The sequence below is a fragment of the Trichechus manatus genome, unplaced genomic scaffold (assembly GCF_000243295.1).
Source record: "Trichechus manatus latirostris isolate Lorelei unplaced genomic scaffold, TriManLat1.0 scaffold00038, whole genome shotgun sequence".
Taxonomy (NCBI): Eukaryota; Metazoa; Chordata; class Mammalia; order Sirenia; family Trichechidae; genus Trichechus; species Trichechus manatus.
Genome location: NW_004443974.1, coordinates 19,415,753 through 19,437,110, shown reverse-complemented (window position 1 = coordinate 19,437,110; position 21,358 = coordinate 19,415,753). Strand labels below are relative to the sequence as shown.

Below are 21,358 nucleotides of genomic sequence, written 5' to 3'. Positions count from 1 at the left end.
TGGGGTTGTTAACCAATGTCATAAAACAATATGTGTACTACTGTTTAATGAGAAACTATTTGTTCTGTAAACCTTCACCTGAAGTACAATTAAAAAAAAAAAGAAATTGGTTTAAGACACAACCTAATCTTGTAGATGGAGTCCTGCCTCATTACCATAACTGCCGCTAATCCCACCTCATCAGCATCATAGAGATCGGGTTTACAACACACAGGAAAATCACATCAGGTGACAAAATGTTGGACAGTTATACAATACCGAGAATCATGGCCCAGGCAAATTGATAGATATTTTGGGAGGACACAGTTCAATCAATAACAAATGATATCTAGTTCACAACTTCTCTAATTATATTCCCAAACTATAGTGACTGTAGTGAGGGTATTTTTTTTTAACCAAACATCTGAATGTAAAACTATTTCCTTATGTAGCAACTCAAGGTGGGAGGTGAGAGTTTAGCATGTTAGAGTGTGGGGAAGAAACAGTGTAGAATTATATCAGACCTTTCGCTAAACCTTTTGGAAGATTCGTTATCTACCCAACTGAGTGGTAGCTCTAGCTTTGTTGCTCTAAATTTAAATATCTTCCACTCTATTTAAGCAACCCCTTCTTTTCTCAGTTAATCAATCAAAACAACAAGCTTTGGTGAGGGGTAAGGCTGTGAATTCTGAGATGGTAATAATTTTTTGTCCTGCCACTTAAATATGAAAACACATACTGTTTCAGTTGTTGATGTTAACCCCACCTCTGTGATTTCTCCATATTATTCCTACTGTTCTTTCCTCTATTATAACCCATAATCCTATGCTTCTATCAAAGTTAGTTCAAGGCTCACTTACACAAAGACATCTTCTCCCTGACTAACTCCACGCATAATGTTCATATGCCTGATTGTAATTCTCCCACAACTGTCTTCTTCCTCAACTTAATACAAAAACTCCTGAAAAACAGGGATTAATCTTTTGCCTGTTCGTTGCCCCCTAATTTAATGTTTTTGCATGAACACGAAGCATTGACAAGAACATTAAATGCTGTAAGATTGTGTTTCTTCATCTGTAAGTGGACTATTCTCTATCTCTGAGTGCTCTGTTTACCTTCATATGACTTCTGTGAGCATAATCATAATAGTATCTACAACCTATTGAACTCTTACTTCAGGATGCTCTGTGATTGCATGTATAAACCTTAAAACAAAACTTGTTGCTGTCGAGTCGATTCTGACTCATAGAGACCTTATAGGACAGAGTAGAACTGCCCCATAGGGTTTCCAAGGAGCAATTGGTGGATTCAAAACTGCCAGCCTTGTTTAGCAGCTGAGCTCTTAACTACTGCGCCACCAGGCCGCCATATACACCTCCTGAGGTACATATTTTACCTACTTTATTGATGAGGAAACCAAACCAGGACTAGGACTCTGATTCAACTGTCTCTAAAGCCCATGTTCTTAACTAGTAAAATGTCAAGTAAGCTAAGATATAAGAAAATGTTTAATGATATTATGTTTTTATTTTTAGACGAGATATTGGCAAATATGCTTGTAAGTTGAACTCAAAAAATAGACTCAACAAGTGACCAGAAGCCGTTTTTTTTTGGGGGGGTGGAGGGTGGGAGGAGGGGCAGTTCCCTAAAGAACCTCTGGAGCCCTGGTGGCACAGTGGTTAAGAACTCAGGCTGCTAACCAAAAGGTCGGCAGTTCGAATCCACCAGCCCCTCCTTGGAAAACCTATGGGGCAGTTCTACTCTGTCCTATAGGGTCAGTATGTGTCGGAATTGACTTGATGGCAACGGGTTTTGGTTTTCAAAAAACTCTCTACCTGGATAAATAATTATGATAATATTACCAGTATAAAGTCAAGAAATATTTTCCAAGGCATTATAATTTTCATATTAACACATTTTAGATTGAAATTCCTTACTTTAGAAAATAATCTGACCAGAATTGCTTTAGGTAATTGAATGGTTTCTGAAGCCTTTGTAATTTCTCTATTCCTGAATCCAGATTAATAAAACACATGCCAAATTAAAATTCCAGCCATGATCACAAGAAAAAGCACTTTTCATTATAACTTGAGGATGAAAATTGTATTTGGGTACATTTCCAACACATCATCTTGTGTGGTTCTTAAATTATCTTCAGATTTAATGGTATCTTCTACTTTCCCTAAACTACAGATTTATTCTCAGAATTTTATAAACTTTAGGAGTGAATTCTTATATTTAATTAGGAAGTATTCTTTTGATGTTATCTTTATGCCTCTAGCTAAGAAAAATCAAGTTTAATAATACAGTTGATTGCTAATTCTAATAATTTATCAACTTGGCACATTTTTTCCCTTTTTTTCTGAGGCAAGCCAAATGTGATTTCATACTGTAAACTCAGAATGCTTCCTAATAATAATCCTTGCATAGGGTTATTGGGCTTCTATAACTAGTTTGGATAAGATGTATCTAGGCGATGTAAGAGGAAAAAGTAGGAGACAAGGAGACCCATCCAAGTCGGTTACATTTTCCAGGCGAGAATCAGTGCTGGCTGAGCCTGGATCACACTCAGGTTCTGGGCTAACTGCTGGAACATCTATCTCATTCACTTACATGGGGAATAGAGCTTTGGTGAAGACAGTGTTGAGTTTAGATTTAGATGTTGATTAGAAAGTTCCTTTGTGATATCCACGTGAAAATGTCCAACATGCCAGTGAGTATAAGAGTCTGAAGCTCAAGAAGGATGTCAAGGTTGCAGACTTAGATTTGGAAGACATCTGCAGATAGATGGTAATTAAAGTCATTGCAGGAGTCCCTGGGTGGTGAAACTGGTGTTAATGCAGTGGGTTGCCAACCGAAAGGTTGGAATATTTGAATACACTCAGAAGTGCTTCAGAGGAAAGGCCTGGCAATCCGCATCTAAAAAATCAGGCATTGAAAACTGTATGGAGCACAGTTCTACTCTGACACACGTGGGATCGCCATGAGTCAGAATCAACTGGATTGGAGACTAGTTAATTGGTTAAAGCCACTGCAGTAGGTGGGGTCACCAAGGGAGAGTGTGCTGTATGTGGAAAAGGAGGGCCTACACCTGGATCCTGATGATCTCCAACATGTAATGGCTAAACAAAAGCCCTGAGGTACGAACAAAACCAGAGAATCAGTGCTATGGAAGCCACAGGAAGATGTGCTTCAGAAGACATGAAGGACAATGCAAGTGCTCAAACCTCCAACCTTTCAGTTAGCAACCAAGTGCATTAATACCAGTTGCGCCACTGACTGGAAGAGATCCATATTTATGCCAATTCCCAGGAAGGGTGATCCAACCAAATGCAGAAATTATCCAACAGTATCACTAATACCACACACAAGTAAAATTTTGCTGAAGATCATTCAAAAGCAGCTGCAGCAGTATATCAAAAGGGAGCTGCCAGAAATTCACGCCAGAATCCGAAGAGGATGTGGAATGAGGAATAGCATTGCTGATGTCAGATGGATCCTGGCTGAAAGCAGAGAATACCAGAAAGGTGTTTACCTGCGTTTTATTGGCTATGCAAAGGCATTTGACTGTGTGGATCATAACAAATTATGGATAACGTTGCAAAGAATGGGAATTCCAGAACGCTTAATTGTGCTCATGAGGAACCTGTACCTAGATCAAGAGGCAGTCGTTCGAACAGAACAAGGGGATACTGCATGGTTTAAAGTCAGGAAAGATGTGCATCAGGGTTGTATCCTTTCATCGTACCTATTCAATCTGTATGCTGAGCAAATAATCTGAGAAGCTGGACTATATGAAGAAGAATGGGGCATCAGGATTGGAGAAAGACTCATTAACAACTTGCAATATGCAGATAACACAACCTTGCTTGCTGAAAGTGAAGAGGACTTGCAGCACTTACTGATGAAGATCAAAGACCACAGGCTTCAGTATGGATTACACCTCAACATAAAGAAAACAAAAATCCTCACAAGTGGACCAATAAGCAACATCATGATAAATGGAGAAAAGATTGAAGTTGTCAAGGATTTCATTTTACTTGGATCCACAGTCAACACTCATGGAAGCAGCAGTCAAGAAATCAAACGATGCATTGCATTGGGCAAAGCTAGTGCAAAAGACCTCTTTAAAGTATTGAAAAGCAAAGATGTCACCTTGAAGACTAAGGTGCACCTGACCCAAGCCATGGCATTTTCAATCATCTCATATGTACACAAAAGCTGGATAATGAATAAGGAAGACCAAAGAAGAATTGATGCCTTTGAATTGTGGTGTTGGCAAAGAATATTGAATACACCATGGACTGCCAAAAAAAATGAACAAATCTGTCTTAGAAGTAGTACAACCAGAATGCTCCTTAGAAGAAAGGATAGTGAGACTACATCTCACATACTTTGGACATGTAGTCAGGAGGGAGCAGTCCCTAGAGAAGGACGTCATGCTTGGTAGAGGGTCAGTGAAAAAGAGGCAGATCCTCAATGAGACGGATTGACACAGTGGCTGCAACAGTGGACTCAAGCATAACAATGATTGGGAGGATGGTGCAGAACCGGGCAGTGTTTCGTTCTGTTGTACATAGGGTCGCTATGAGTCAGAATGGGCTTGATGGCATCGGACACCAACACACCTGGATCCTGATGATCTCCAACATGTAATGGCTAAACAAAGGCCTTGAGGTACAAACAAAACCAGAGAGTCAGCGCTATGGAAGCCACGGGAAGAGTGTGCCTCAGAAGAGTGAGGTGAAGGGCAATGCCAAGTCCTGTTGGGAGGATAAGGCAGGTAAGGACTTGGAAGTGTCCATCCAGACACATTATTGGGATCATTGATCCAAGCAGTTTCAGAGGATTAAAAAAGGGCAAAACACATTTCAATGGGTTGAAGAGGGAGTAGCAGGTAAAGAAATGGAGACAGCAAGTGCAAACAACTCTTTTATAGGATTGACTAAGAAGGGAAGAAAAGATACGAGTAGATGAAGGGAGCCATAGTTCGAGGCCTTCTTTTTTTTTTTCAAGATGAGAGACTCTTGAGTTAGTTTATGTGTTGATGATAGAGAGAAATAGGAAGATAAGGGAAATAATTGATGAAGTAAGTCCTGGAGGGTCCCTGAGGTGATGGGGTCCAGAGCTAAGGAGGAGCAATTAACCACCTATGTTCTTGTAACTTGAGTCCCTGAGTGGTGCAAATGATTAATGCAGTGGGCTGCTAAACAAAAGGTTGGTGATTTGAGTCCACCCAGAGGTGCCTTGGAAGAAAAGCCTGGCTGTCTTCTTCCAAAAAATCAGCCGTTGAAAACCCTATGGAGCACATTTCTACTCTGACACACTTGGGGTCACCATGAGTTGGAATATACTCAATGGCAAATGACTGGTACTGGATTCTTGTAACTGAAGGAGAAGAGGAAAGAGATGCATGCAGACGATTGGTGGCAGGAAGTGGAAAGAGTTTTAGCCGGGAGGCCTATCATTTATCTCTGAAATAATGATAATTATAATAATAGTGTCATCCAACACTTTCGTAAAACCTACTAAGTGTCTTCACCCATCTAAGCACGTTTAGATATAGAAACTCATTTAAATCTCAGAATGCACTCAGAGGTTGTTCTTTTTAGTATTACTACTGTCATTGTCCCTATTTTACTGATGGTGAAACTAAACACAGAGAGGTAAAGTAACTTGCCCAATATTATGTGACTAGTAATGGATGAGCTGGGATTTAAATCTAGGCCACCTAGCTCCCAAGGCCATATCCTTACATGTTCTACAATACTGCTTCTCTACAATAAACCCAAACAAACCCATTGCCGTCAAGTCGATTCCAACTCATAGCGACCTCTGTAATAGTAATAAAAAAAAAAAAACTCTTCTGTCAAGTCAATTCCAACTCACAGTGACCCTATAGGGCAAAGTAGAACTGCCCCATAGGGTTTCCAAGGAGCAGCTGGTAGATTTGAACTGCTGACCTTTTGCTTCACAGCCAAGCTCTTTCCAGTGAGCCACCAGGGCTCCGTGATAGTAACCGCTATCATTTATTTCGAGATCATATGTATTTGGTTCTGTGAGCTTTATATCTCATAGGTGGTTATGTAATTACCTGTAATTGTTACGAATCTCATTTACCGATGGAGACACTGAGATACGGAAGGTAAATTACTTGTTTCAGGTCACTCACTTGGCAAGCGCGTAGGAGCAGGAGTCAGATGGTCTGCAGAATGGAGAGGGATGGTGTTCGGTCAGAGGTGTGAGGAGAAAGGAGGATGTTAGTCACAGCTACCATGGAGAGCAGGAACAAGAACTGATTAGAGCCCAGGGAAGAACATCAGGCAGTACAAAGGACCATGTCATCGTTAGATGCTGTCAAGCCAGCTTTAGCTCATAGCTACCTTATATGTATAACAGAACGAAGTGTTGCCCTGTCCTGTGCCATCTACATGGTCCTTGGTATGTTTGAGTCCATTGTTGTAGCTATTGTGTCAATCCGTCTCACTGAAGTTTTCCCTCATTTTCACTGACCCTCATCAAGTTATGATATATCAACAGTCCAGAATGGAGGGGAGAGGATACAATTTTGGATATTAAAGAAGATAATCGTAACTCACTATTGTATTAGTTATCTACTGCTGTGTAATAAATTACCCCAAGACTTAGTGGCTTAAAACAACAACCATTTATTATCTTACAGTTTCTATGGGTCAGGAATTAGTGCATAGTTTTCTGGGTTGTTCTGGTTCAGGGTCTGTCATGAAGTCACTGTCAAGGTGTCAACTAGGGCCACAGGATCCTCTTCCAAGATGGCTTATTCACTTGTCTTCTGGTAGGAGGCCTTAGCTCCTTGCTTGCTGCTTGTAGAAGTTTCTCTCTATGTGGACCTTTCCATCAAAAAAGCAGTTGTCCTCAAGTTGACTCCGACTCATAGTAAAGTAACCGTATGTATGTCTGAGGTATATTACCAGGTCTTTCTTCTGAGGTGCCTCTGGGTACACCCGAACCTTCAACCTTTCAGTTAGCAGACGAGCACATGAACTGTTTGAACAACCCTAGGACTTCAGACTCCTCCATAGGGCTGCTTTATTGTCTTCACAGCACGGAAGGTGGCTTCCCTCAGAGTAAATGATCCAAGAAAGAGTAAGGTAGAAGCCTTTGATGACCTAGTCTTCTAAGTCACACACCACAGATTATGGTTTTTTTCTATCCCTTAGAAGTGAGTCACTAACTTCAACCCACAGTAAGGGGAGAGTTTCAAAGGATTCGTGAACATCTTTTAACATCACTACACTAACACATTGCAGTTTCTAAAGGAAGTAACCCTTTTCAGAATCGGCGTGCCTTTTCCCACTGCCAGGAGGCCCTGTGGCTGAATGGTACATGGTTCTTCTTCAAACAGGACAAAAGGAGGTGAGTCTATTGGAGTGGAGAATAGAAAATGAGGACTGTGCAACTCTCTGCAGTACACGAGGTGAGGGGCTCATTTTCAAAGTGCCACAGAAAACTGTAATTGTTCCTCCCATGGATTTTAATGGGAGTCACACAGATAAAGTATCTCTTCTTCAGAAATAGACCCCTGCGTTTGCTGGTTTCTTGTCTGGATGGCTGAGCTGGGAGGCAGCATCTGGATTTCAATACAACCCTGCTTTATACCTAGACTTACAGCTGAGCTGTCTGAATAGGAAATAACATGCCAGTGTCTCCACTGGCTTAGGCCTCTCTGTAATTATGAGAACATACGAAGCTTTTTTTTTTTTTTTTTCTGTTTCATTCTCTCACTCCCCATGTTCCTTTATCTCAGACCCAGAGGTTGCTTCCCATTTCTCAGCAGTGTCCCCTCATCCTTGCCAGAAACGGATGCTTGATCCCAAGGGAAACTTGCCATTCCTTTTGTTTCTCTTTCTGCAAAGCACAAACCACATGTTGCTTCCTGCTGGTTCCTTTCCTGACCTCTGTATCCATACAGTTCTAGATGACTCATCTGGAAATAATCTGATCAGCTGTCAGAGAAAAGGATTTCAGTGCCCAGCTGAGCCACTGACAAAATGTCCAACAGCAAAACCAACCCATATTCTCCCTTATAGATTTAAAATTAGACTGGGTCCTCTGACTTCTCAATGTCTCCTGGTCGGTAACAAAATTTAAAATCTACACATCCATGTGTTCTTTAAGGAGTCCTGGTCGTTCAATGGTTAAGTGCTTGGCTGCTAACCAAAAGGTTGGCAGTTTGAACCCACCTAGTGGCTCCAAGGGAGAAAAACCTGGTAATCTGCTCTCGTAAAGACTACAGCCTAGGAAACCCTATGAGACGATTCTACCATGTCCTGTAGGGTCTCTATGAGTTGAATTGATTCCACGGCACACAACAACAACACGTGCTTTAGTAAGAATGTGATTATTGGGTCATCTATGGCCAAACCCCTCACTTCTCTGTGCTCCTAATTTTGTGTGTAAAGTAAGCATGAAATAGATTAATCCATGTGAAAACATCTATCACAGTTCCTGGCATACAATAAGTGATCGATGAATGTTAATTTTCTTCGTGCCTAAATTAAAATCATGGTAATATTAGGAGGGTAAAAGATGACTCTGAGGGCCACACATGTCCTGCCCTGTTACCTGCTTCTAGGATGTTTATGCACAGCTCACTAGGTAATGAGGCCTGAGATTGCAGAGGGCCTGTGATTGATGGATCAAAAACATAATTTAACCCAACTTAATTCTGTTTGGAAAAGGTGTCCCAGGTGACCAAACTACCATTGCATTATAGAACCCAAAAAAACAAACCCTTTGCCATTGAATCAATTCCAACTCATAGCAACCCTATAGTACAGAGCACCATAAAATGAAAGAGACCCTAGGACACGAGAGAAGTACTTTCTGTGTAGCCAACACATGTGAAAGGTCACAGGCCATCCACACTATAATTTTATTTCTCTTTTCTTTTTTTTTTTTAATTGTGCTTAGATGAAGGTTTATAGAACAAAGTAGTTTCTCATTAAACAATAAATGCACATATCGTTTTGTGATATTGGTTGCCAACCCCACAATGTGTCAACATTCCCCCCTTCTCAACTTTGGGTTCCCCATTTCCATTCATCCTAGCTTTCCTGTCCCCTTCTGCCTTCTCCTCCTTGCCCCTGGGCTGGTGTGCCCATTTAGTCTCATATAAGTGGTTGAGCTCCATTTATTATTGCTTGTTTTATGGGTCTGTCTAATCTGTGGCTGAAGGGTGAACCTCAGGAGTGACTGTAGTACTGAGTTAAAAGGGTGTTCAGGGGCCATATTCTCAGGGTTTCTCCAGTCTCTGTCATACACTCAATTTTAGAGAATAAAAGGCTTTAGAAATTACAGTCAAATCCCTCTACTTTATAGTTGAGAAAACTATAGTCCAGAAAGTTTCTTTCAATAAACATATTTTGAATTTTTATTATGAGATTGTACCAAGCTGGATGCTAGATTATGTATCTCCTCGACCCAGCACAATACTTAATATGTTCAGACATTTGTAATGAGTACATGAATGAAAGAATAAACAAACAAATAAATAAATTCAGAGACATGCCCAAGATCATACATTAGTAACTTTAGAAACCAGTACTCGAAACTACATCTCCTGACTTCAGCTAAGTACTCCTGTGTGAGAGAAGAACATACACAAAAAGAGCTTGAAAAACATAAGCAGGTGTCATAGATCAGCTTCCAAATGACTGGTGGATGCCCATCTAGGGAAAACACAATGGGCATTCTAACACCAGCAACACAAAGGAATTTTAGTTTTTCCACAGTGTCTTTGGATCACTCACCTCCTCGGAATGATGATGACCCTAGTAATGCCTTCTGTGAAGGCTCTTCACATCCCACTAGCCCCTTAGTTCCATTTCATTTCACAAGGCCTCTTTGTTTCACAGTCAAGGTGTACAAAGACCTTTGAACCAGAATTTGACCCATCAGACAGTACTAAGTGGTGTGCAATGGATTAATGAGTGAAGAATTCTCTCATTTATATGTGAGGGACAAGAAAGGGAGACAAAATGTCATTATTTGGAGGCATTCTGGTCCATGATGCCTGGAGAGAACTGAGTGTTTAAAATCCACTTCTAAGCAAATTTCCCTTCTAAGTGTTACTCTAGTTATCAGTCATGAAAGATTACTCTATAGGGGGCCTCTCACACCCACGCAGCCTTTTGCAACCCGGGTTCCTTATCAGAACCATAAAACATAGAAATGATTCAAGTGACTATTTCCTCATGTCTCTCTAGGATGGTACGTAATCAGGACCACCCTAGATGCATAAGACAGAAGGTAATGCATTATATATAGTAGAGACCTTCGGCCATGAGAGTTTAATTCTCTCAGGAACCCCTGGTAGAGAGAAGCACTAGAGTGATCCAATATACTTACAAGCTATGAACAAGTCACAATTGTTCTTAGTAGCTACACATACGCACACGAACATATATATGTGTGTGTATGAATATATACATATGTATGAGTGTATATATATTTATTTAATTCAAATAAAGTCCACTTTTTATAAGGTCTTAATATTAACAGCGGTTGCATTATTTCCAAAATTTGGTCCAAGAGAAACATTCATTTGTATCCCTGTGATGAAAGTACATTATTTTTTTCTATTTGTAAAACGTAACAGGAAGCTCAGCCAATCTTTTGTAGATATGCAAATTATAACTTAAACAAAAACAGAGTGCTGGTATGTTGTTTGTCAAGAATATTAAGTGGATTTTTTAGGCAACTTAGACCAAAATGTCTTCCTCTGAAGAATTCAGGAAGTTATTTCCAACTTTACAGTTAATCAAAACCTTGTTTCAGAGCATCTCCCTCTTAGATATCTGGAAGGACTTGGCAAAGAAAAAATTGCATTGCATATTCTGCCAACTGATAGTTGTTTCTCCCCCCACCCCTTACTCACATTGATTGATTTAAATCCCTTGTTATAAATAAAAGTCAGTGATTTGTCTCGCATCATTTCATTTTTGTTGCTAGTTTACAATTGACAGATCAGTATACCGTTGGTAAAGTAGACCCGAAGAAAAAAATTAGTATTTATAGATTGCCTGCTAGGAGCTAGGCATGGTGCCAGGTACTTTTCACATATAATCTCATTGAATCCCCATGAGATAAGTAGTTTTATCACTTCGCTTTTGAAGATTCAGAAAGTGAGGCTCAGATTGACACAGCCATTGGCAGAACTGAGATTCAGACCTATTCCCACAGCTCAAATGTTCGGGATTGTTCAAGGAATCAACGCATCCTCCAAAGATGACTGAAAAATAATGACGACAATTTTACTTATTTTTCAGATTTCTATCCCTTATTAGGAGGCTGGGTGTTGCAAGTGGTTTTTGATCGGCTGCTAACCGAAAGGTTGACAATTTGAACCCACCCAGTGGTTCCACAGAGGAAAGGCCCGGTGATCTGCTTTTACAAAGATTACCTCCAAGAAAACCCTATGAAGCAGTTCTGTTTTGTAATACATGGGGTCGCCCTGAGTCAGGGACTGACTCGCCAGCAGTTAACTACAACAACATTTGTCAGCAGACAAACTCTCTGCCAAAATATGATCACTTTTAACTTGCCCTCACAAAAGATCGAAAGAAACAGGGATCGGTAAGATAAAGAAATTAAAATTCATGAGTGATACTGTAAACTTGACCTGCTTGCCATAACCGATAGATGTACAGTATTCCCAAAAGCTGTTACACCATGTATGACAAGAAAGAAGGTCAAAAACTCAGAAGACTGGTATACCAGCGTCCTTAGAATCAGTGTTGGAGGAAACAAGTATATAGAATATAGTCAGATGAGTTAATTATGTTCTTTCATTCTCAGATTAAGGTGTGTACATCGGAATCATTTTCATTCCTTTATTCATTTGAAAATTTCACTTTTCTTGTTGGTCTCCAATTAGGTTCCCAGGAATTAAAAAATATGGGCTCATGTCTCACCTGGCCTAAATGTCTGGGGTTCACCGTTGTACATTGTACATAGTTCAAACCCACTGTCTTCTCTATTGCTGGCATGGAGCCTCGGGAGAGCTACTATTAGAAAAGTAACTAAATCACAAGCATTTTCTTTTGTCCAGAAGCACAATGCAAGGGCATGTTAAGAATAGGAGAAAATCGTTCTGTTAAGCCTCTTTCAACAAAGCGTTAATATTTATTAACTTGCACTTTACTGTAGGATGAACGTTTTATGATAAACAATGAGTAACAACAGAATGGAAACTTCAACCACAAGCTATCGTCTCTTTCAGTGTAAAGGGATCAGGATGGGGCTAGCAAAGCCACTGTCTTGGTATTTGGGGCTCTGATTCACTCATCTAGACAAAGGAATGATTGAATACTGCTTCATGTGATTACTAGGAAGAATAATCAAAAAGTTACGGGCCTCCTTTATCAATAAATGCCAACTAAAATGAAGCTATGAATTAATGTTATATTAATGCTGCTTTAACAAATTGAGTATAAATAGAGCTGAAGGATATTTCAAAAGCTTGGCATTATTTCTGCATTTTAAACTTAGATTAAATCAATTCCCAAACAATTCAGAAAAGAGGTTTTATTTTTTTTTTAGTTTTGAACAAAAGCATATCTGTCTTGAGTTTTTTCTATTCGTTCATTCATTATTTATTGAGTGTATTCTATTTGCCAAGCACATGGAAATGTGGGGGTTTTGAAATTAGCATCAGGATCTAAAAAATGACTTTCATGAGATTTTTACTATTGAAGACTTTTGGGCCTTCCTTACATAACTTTGTAATTCCCTTAACAAATTAATCTTATTACAGCCTTTCATGGTGAGTTATTACATACTGAAAATGAACGAGAATATCCCAACTCAATAATTAATGTATACATAACACAAAGGCACAGAAATAAAGATTCAGTAATGTTCCATTTCTGTCTTATGATGATTGTTATGATCCAGTACCATGATAGCTATACTGGAACCATGTAACAATGAGCCTGTTAAATGTTCCTTTTTCATAGTCCTGAGTGAAGTTACTAGTACAGTATTTCAGGAGGAGATTTCTAACATGTCATCTTATGTTCCCATTAGGTCTGATCCATATGGGAAAGTGGAATAAGCATAGATTTTGGCATCGGGCTGACCTGGGTGTAAATTCGGGTTCTGCCTGCTGCAAGCTCTTGGAAAACTTTGTCTCTCAGTTGCTCAGTTTCTTAATACACAAAATGAACATAACAGCATCTAGCTTACAGGATTGTTGCAAGGAATATAGACAATATATATAAAGCAACTCGCCCACAATAGATATTACCTTTCTTTTTATATCAAAAATCTGATACTTTTTATATCAAAAATCTAAAAGACTACACGGAAAATAGTAGTGTAATTCACCATGAAATTAAAACAACAGCAACAAAGCAAGAAAAAAGTAGAGTAAGACAGAGATGAACATTTTGGGCCTGATTCATATTCATTTCACGAGACATTTATTTTGCATTCAAGATTTGCACCTAAATAAAGTGTCTAGTAAAAGCAGTGTTGCTTTTAAATTACAGACCTTCTGATTCCTGAGGAGGCTTAACAGAAAAGATCACACCCCACCCCTTTCATTCTCCAGAATCATGATTGTCCTTCTGTGCCTATTAAAGCCTGGAAGGAGCCCTGGTGGCACAATGATTGAGCACTGGGCTGCCAACAGAAATGTTGGCGGTTCGAACTCACCCGGCAGCCCCTCAGGAGAAAAACCTAGTCATCAGCTTCAGACCCTCAGGAGAAAAACCTAGTCATCAGCTTCCATAAAGATTACAGCCTAGAAAACTCTATGGGGCATTTCTACTCTGTTACGTGGGGTTGCTGTGAGTCAAAAAGAGACTGGACGGCACTTAACTACAACAACAAATGAAAGGAATGACATGGTAGAGAAGGGAAAGAAAGAAACAAAATACCTGAACGGAAAAGTTATTTTTGCTTTCGTAGCAAATAAAAGATCAACTCTAAAATGAAACATTCACGGCATGACAGCTTTTGCGTACAACAAAAAGACAATTCGGTTTCTGTATAAATTTATTAAATAATAATTTACTTACTGCCATCGAGTCGATTCCAATTCATGGCGACCCCATGTGTTACAGACTAGAACTGCAGAAGAAAAGCAGATCATCAGCCACTGGGTTGCGTTCTATCTGCCAACTTTTCGGTTAACAGTGTGACGTGAACCATTTGCGCCACCCAAAAAAACCAAACCCATTGCCACTGAGTCGATTCTGACTCACAGTGACGCACAGGAACCTAATAAGTAAACAAATAATCCTTTAAGCTTGGTCTTGCCTCAAATGGAACTTTTAATTACCGTAAGTCTCACTTCCTCCAAAAGGAATATTGGGAAGAAAATGTAGGCTGTACTTTTACTGTACCAGAGTATTGATTTTTCCTCTCTCTCTGCTAGATCTGGTTTTCCTTTTCATATTTTGCTTTCTTTTCCCTGACTTATGCCTCTTCCTTTTGAAATCCTGCAGGTTGTCCGGCCATACCAGACCATGTCCAATCCCATCAGCAAGCTCACTGTTCTCAACAGCATGCATTCCCATTTCATTCTGGCTGACAACGGGACAACTGGAAAATATGGAGCAGAGGTGAAACTTCGGAGACAATTAGAAAAGCATATTTCACTCCAGAAGATAAATACAAGTAAGTAGGCATGTTCCCACTACCATGCCGCATAGGAAACAATGTTAAGAGTGAATCACTTCAAGTACACCATGTAGCAGTATTATGAAAACTTGAGCAAGTTCAAATAGGAATCATTATTTCTACCAGGCCAGCGCTTAGAGATATCATCCAGAGGAAGAGGATTAGAGGTGTAAAAACTGATCACGCAATTAGTGGACTAGAGCTCATTTTTCATGCACGAGAAATTCAATCCCATCTGGGGTTTGTGACTATAGATACGCTTTTTCTCAAAACTTTTCTTACACCCTTTACACAGTAATCTGAGGAGGAAAGGCACCCTAGAGATATCGTGTCTATTTATTAAACTTGTTTTGGTGGCTAAAAATGAAAAAAAAGAAAAAACCCTCAAGTTTTGGTCTTAGCCCAGATCTGGCTGTGCTAAAACATTTCAGAGCAACTAAATATTCTCTAAGCTAAAGCATCATCTTGATAAAGCTTTAACTCTAACTCTGTCTCTTAATTTGACGAAAGTAATTGCTCACTGTGTGTCTACTTGTGTGTATTTAGATGTATGTGTTTATTTATGAATACCACAGTCTTAGTTACCTAGTGTTGCCATAACAGAAATACCACAAGTGGATGGTTTTAAAGAACAGAAATTTATTTTCTCACAGTTCTGGAGGATAACATTTCAAATCCGGGTCTCAGCCATGTAGATTACCTCTGTGAGCCTGTCTGCTAGTTTCTGGTGTCTGTCGGTGACCTTTGGTATTTCTTTGCTTGTAGACAGGGCCTCCCATGACTTCTGTCTTCTTCCTTGTTTTTGTGTCTCTGTGTTTCTTCTAGTCTTTTTATAACTCAGAAATGATTAGGTTTAGAACACACCCTACACTGGTATGACCTCAACTGATTGATTATGTCACATTAGATTGCATTATAGAAGGTGATTATATTACATTACATGTAATGTGATTATCTTACATTACATGTAAAGTAATTACATTAGGATACATTATGGAAGGGAATGTGATCTATCCAAGGTCAACCATTGTAATCTTAGGAGTACTCCAGGACAGCAACTAGACTCATGTTTGGTCAAACCACTGGGAACTGTAGCCTAGCCAAGTTGATACATAAAATTAACCATCACAACCATATAATACGTATCTGATGGTTACACTAAAATTATCTCTTAAGCACCTACGTGCTCTGTGCTGTGTTTATTATGTGTGCATTTGTTTTAACTATAAAAAGTTAGCAAAGTAAAAGCAGTAATGTCTCCCCAAGTCACTAAGTGCCTTTCATTTAAATGCCATAGAGGTATTAAAACAATCTACCATTTCTCCTCCCTAGGTAAAGGTTAAATTTGCTTTCACAAAGTAATGTGAAGGCTTCAAGCAGGCTCAAATTTTGTGGTAATTGTATGTCCCGTCAGGGAAACTCTGATCTAATTGACTGAATTTCCGAAGCCTGCAATTCCAAAAAACAACAAAAGATTCTCTTTGGTAAGAGAAGTTTTCAAAAGGTTAATTTTCCAAAGGTGTAATTTGATTCAACTTGTCCTAATGGCTTATTATCTTCTCTAGTCTGTCTGCATCTGTCCCAAATGCTTGTTGTAGCCACCTTTTCTTCAGAACTGTGACGTTAGACCTATCAGATAATGACTTCTGTTTTTCATACTTGCATTTGTGGTTCCATCTTTTAGAAAAGTCTAACGTTTTAAGCAGTCAGCTTTCATAGCTTCATCTTTTTCACAAGGAAGTCTAGAATAATACATTTTGATGTAGGCCTGCAGTCAGAATTGAATGAGGAAACTCCCATCTATCTAAGAATCCCCAAGTGCCTTTTGAAAGAGAAAACACAAATTATGCTTAGGTGAACATCATCTGAAAAAAAATAGAAAAGGAAGGTACACAGTGATCTAGAAGCCAGCAAAGGTCAAATTTAAGAAAGCACTATTATCAGTGGGTGGTAGGTTTTGCTGTAAATACTAACACTGAATTCAATTATAACATTTAACAGAACAGGCAAATGTTATATAATTAGAATCATATATTTAGGTTTTTACGGTTTATAGAATTACTTTTCTTCGTACCATCAGGTTCAGAATGAGAGCTTAAATAGCAGTGAGCTGACAGCTAAAGTGAATGACAGCAGGGTAGACAAGGACCAAGTTCAAGTTAGTGCTTGGTAATGGGAACATATCTGTCCAGACAGGCAAGGGATGTCATTGTGCCTGGCCCTCGTGGCAGCTGAGCTGGATAGTCAAGTAGTGGTGGGGGGCAGAGCTAGGTATGGCTGTGTGAGTTAGGCACCCAGCTAAGCGGGGGTAAGTGGAAGTTAAAACGCAGCCAGGAGTCTGTTAGCCAAGCCCTGTACCTTATAGACTGCCCAAAGGAAAAGAGTGTCTTGTTCTAACTGGTCCTCCAGACAAAAACACGCTTTTGCAATTTATGTGCCTGGAGGGGTGCCTTTCTCCAGTGCTCACTCAGGGGCTGTATGTGGGGGGCCCTGCCAGGGAGGCTCATGGACAGGGGCCTGGCTTCAGTGAGGAGCAGAGCCCAGCAGCATGGAGGTGAAGAGCAGGCCATAGGCAGAGGGTCCAGACGACAAGGATGCTAGACAGGCCAACCTCAGAATCAGATGCTCATCCTTCGGTAGATCATCAGCACAACTCAATCTCACTCATGGAGGCACTGGGCCCTGGCTACATTATCAAGGCAGGTATTGGCACATGGGTACACTAGTAAGTGGTAGACCAGTCAGGGGTTTGGGTACAATGTAGGGAAGAGGCACGGACCCAGTTACCAAAGGCAAGCATGAGGTCAGAGAAGCTCCTGAAATGTTCCTGGTCATCGAACAGGATTAGGCCTTGAGTTTGGGGTAGGGGCTAAGCTCACAGAGTGGAATGGAGTGTGGACAGAGGGAGCCAAATGTTCATTGCAACCAACATAATTTATAAACATAATTTTCCCCTTGCTTTAGGGACTGTATTTGAGGCTTGCTGGAAGCCCACAGGCTTCCATTTAGTGAATACAATTGAATGGTAAGAGGAGGGGTAAAGAAACCCAGCAGAGACCCATGAGGTCGCAGTAAGTTAAAAGAGTAGGAAATTTGCCTGTAAGCTGAAGCGAACAATGTCATGAGTTAACTCCTGTGAGAGTTCTTACCCTGAACCTAATAGTGGTAGGGGTGGTCAGCTCATCCCAGCTTGCCTGGAACTTGCCTAGGTTTAGCACTGAAAGTCCTGTGTCCCTGGACCCCTTCAGTCCCAGGGAAGATGGGATGGTGGATCATCCTACAAGTGAGTCACCCACAAATCATGAGGTCTGCTTCTCTTGTTACTGTACTCACACAACACACCAGAAAGGGACCAGTGAGCTCCTCAGGACGTGAGAAGTGACCCAGGCTCATTGAAGTAGAGCAGGACCTTGGGGCCTACCTTCAGGCAGCAGAGAAGAGTGCCCATTGAAAGCACAGCATAGCATGAAACAGCAGGAGTAAGAATACAAATCTTTAATGTAATCCCCACTCAGTACACTTTAGAACAGCAATTCCCCTTGCTAATCTGGACGCTACTGTTTTCTTTATATCATAATTAGTAGTAATATAGTTCTTCCTACTAAAAATAATTTTTTATTCTGTAAGTCAATTCTGAAATTTCCACTTACTTTTTCATTTCCTTTTTCAATAGTTTAGAAAATCTAAAATACAACAGTGGAACTCAATTGGTCTCCTGAAATAGATGCTATACTAAAAATATTGTTCACCACCTGACTGTTATACGTAGCATGGCCCCAGGGGACGTGTGAACGCACTTAGCATTTTACTCTTTAAAGTGCCATTCATCTTCATCACTTACGGGTGACGTGCATACCATAGTCACCTATCAATAGGTTGATTTTTTTTACATACATGGCATAATCTTCTGAAGAATATTTTACTTAGATGTTAAGTGAATTCTGCTCAGGAGGTCTATAAACCCTTTCTTATCAACATGCCAATTAATAAGAACATATTGCAATCGTCAAGTATTTTACATATTTCTCAGCATTCTGGCATCCATTACCTCATTTTTTTCCCCTCCTTCGACACACCCTACTGTCAACAGTCAGAACAATAGGATTGTCATTTATTACTAAATGCCTTTGTTTTGAAAGGAGAATTCTTTCAGGCTTGAGCAGTTACCTACTTTATCACGAACACTCTAACATCTGCAATTTTCTAAACTTCAACATGCAAGGCCTCAAAATTTTAATCGTTCCTTCAGTAAACAAATACTTATCAGACCCTTATTGTGTGCCAGTCATGGTTAAGGTTCTAGGAAAGCAGCAGTAAACAATCTGTTGCGCTTAAGCCAAGAGAGGGAAACAGAGAATAAATAAGTAAACAAGTAGGTGTATGATGTCTAGAAGTTAAAAGTGTTATTAAAAATAAAGCAGAGTAAGCTATATGTATGTGTACATGTGAGCATGCATGAGCATGTGTTGGGAGAGTATTTTAGATTAGGCGTCAGGAATGGCCTCTCTGAGGAGTGACATTTAAACAGAAGATGGAAGAGTCAGCTCTGGAAAGAGCATTCTAGGGAGAGAGAAAGGATGGGCAAAAGTCCCAGGATGTTCAGTGAAGAACAATATTTTTGTGAAAAGTTGGATTTTATTCTAACAGAGTTTTGATCTGGCAAGTTTCAGGCTATCTCTTATGGTTTAAAAAAATCACTCTGGCTGTTGTGTGTAGAGATTAGACTGAGGTGGTTGTTGTTGAGTCAGCTCTGACTGATAGCCACCCCACATATAACAGAACGAAACATTGCTCGGTCCTGTACTATCTTCACAATCGTTGGTATGCTTGAGCTCATTGTTGTGGCCACTGTGTATTTTGAGTGCCTTCCAACCTAGGAGCTCACCTTCCAGCACTGCATAGAATAATATTTTATTGTGATCCACAGGGTTTTAATTTGCTAATTTTTGGAAGTAGATTACCAGCCTTTCTTCTTATTCTGTCTTAATCTGGAAGCTCCGCTGAAACTTGTCCACCATGCATGATCCTGCTGGCATTTGAAATACAGGTGTTATAGTTTTCAACATGATAGCAACATACAGGCTACCATAAGTACAACAAAATGACAGACGGGTGGTGGAGACTGAGGTAGGGGGCAAGATTAAAAGCAGGGAGATGGGCTAGGAGGCTATTGCAGTAATCTAGGTGAGAGACTGACGGTGGTTTGAATTAGGATGGCAGCAGCAGAGGCGGGAAAAAGTGGTTGTACTCAAGATATATTTTGAAGATAGAGCACAGGAGGACTTGATAATGAATTCCAAGTGCAGAGTACAGAATGGACATGTCAAGCTTGTTGAATAGTCATTCTTGGAGACACCAGTGTGTTCTTAAAACCAAACAGTCTAGATGGGAGTCCCTAGGAGTAAGTATTTACAGAAAGAAAAGTGGGTTGAGGACCAATCTCTAGGGAATTTCAACAAAGTCCTTGAGAAAGTGAGAGGGGATGGGACTCGGTACACACAACTGAAGACGTGGCCTTAGTAGACCAGGGACAGTTTCATCCTTAGTAATAGAAAGGGAAGGAGGAGTATATCAGCTCAGAGATGGGTACGGTGGAACATTTTCTGGTGAGAAGATCAGGTAGTTCTCGCTTGATTGCATTTATATCTAAGTAAAACAGTACAGGAGGTCATCTACTGAAAGCATGGGAGGGAAGGAGGTGTTAGGGATTGAGGACAGATAAGAAGGATGAAGCAGTCAGTTTACAGAGACAGAGTGAATAGACAAGGAAATGTAGGATGACCAAGCAGCAGCCAGGACTCACTTGAGATTTGTGGCCATACATTTAAAGTGGCATGAGCTACCAGGGCTGTGTATTGTTTTCCCAGCCATGTTCAGCTTGAGTAGTAGAATAGGAATAGAATTAGGTTAAACGTGGGTTGGGATTTTACTTGGGAAGGAGGAAGAGAGCAGGAAGGGAATAAGGCTATGTGTACTCTTTATATTCCAGGAGTACTATCACTGACTATGGATGAAAGAAATGCTGTGATTGACTTTTAAAAGATCATAAAATCATTACTCTAAAAGATCAGACTGAAATACAGAGGGGGATTAAGTAAATTTTATCAAAGGTAACCCATTAGCATTGCAAGCATTGTATACGCTAAGCTTGAAGTGTTTAAGTAAACAAAATTCCATATTAAACAATTTTCATACTTATTTTGTTGCTGTTCAAATGTTGAAATAACTTAGCACATTGCTGGGAACAGCTTAGCGACTCAATAAACACATGTTAGCTAAATTAATGAGTACCAAGGGTCTACTCCATAAAGTATGATATAAGTAGCCTGATGAAGCTTAAAAATCATTGAAGTATCAAACAGATACAAAAGCTGTACCCATTACCCAGCTTCTACAATTATCAGCACATGGCCAGTCTTGTTTCCTCTATATTTACTCCCTCTGGAGTAAATTTACTATCCTCTGGATAATCATGAAGAAAATCCAGACAGCGTATCATTTCATTCATAAACATTTCAGTATCAAAGCATTTTTTAACCTATGTTAGCCATATGTCTTAGGCTGTGTTCTCTAGAGAAGCAAAACTAGTGAAGCGTATATACACGTATATATATAGAAAAAGAGAGAGACTTATCTCAAGGACATGGCTCACGTGGTTGTAGAGGCTGGCAAGTCCCAAGTCCATGGCTCAGGTGTCAGTCTGGAGGCTTCT

At 39.9% G+C, this 21,358-nt stretch overlaps 1 protein-coding gene across 1 annotated transcript in view; it reads left to right on the top strand.

The window, feature by feature from the left end:
- Positions 1–21,358, top strand: part of LOC101348343 (transient receptor potential cation channel subfamily M member 3) — a 623,677-nt gene that overhangs the window by 320,415 nt on the left and 281,904 nt on the right. The window contains exon 6 of the mRNA XM_004375847.1: positions 14,472–14,643. Within this exon, the coding sequence (XP_004375904.1) occupies positions 14,472–14,643 (172 nt within the window). The remainder of the gene's footprint in view (positions 1–14,471; positions 14,644–21,358) is intronic.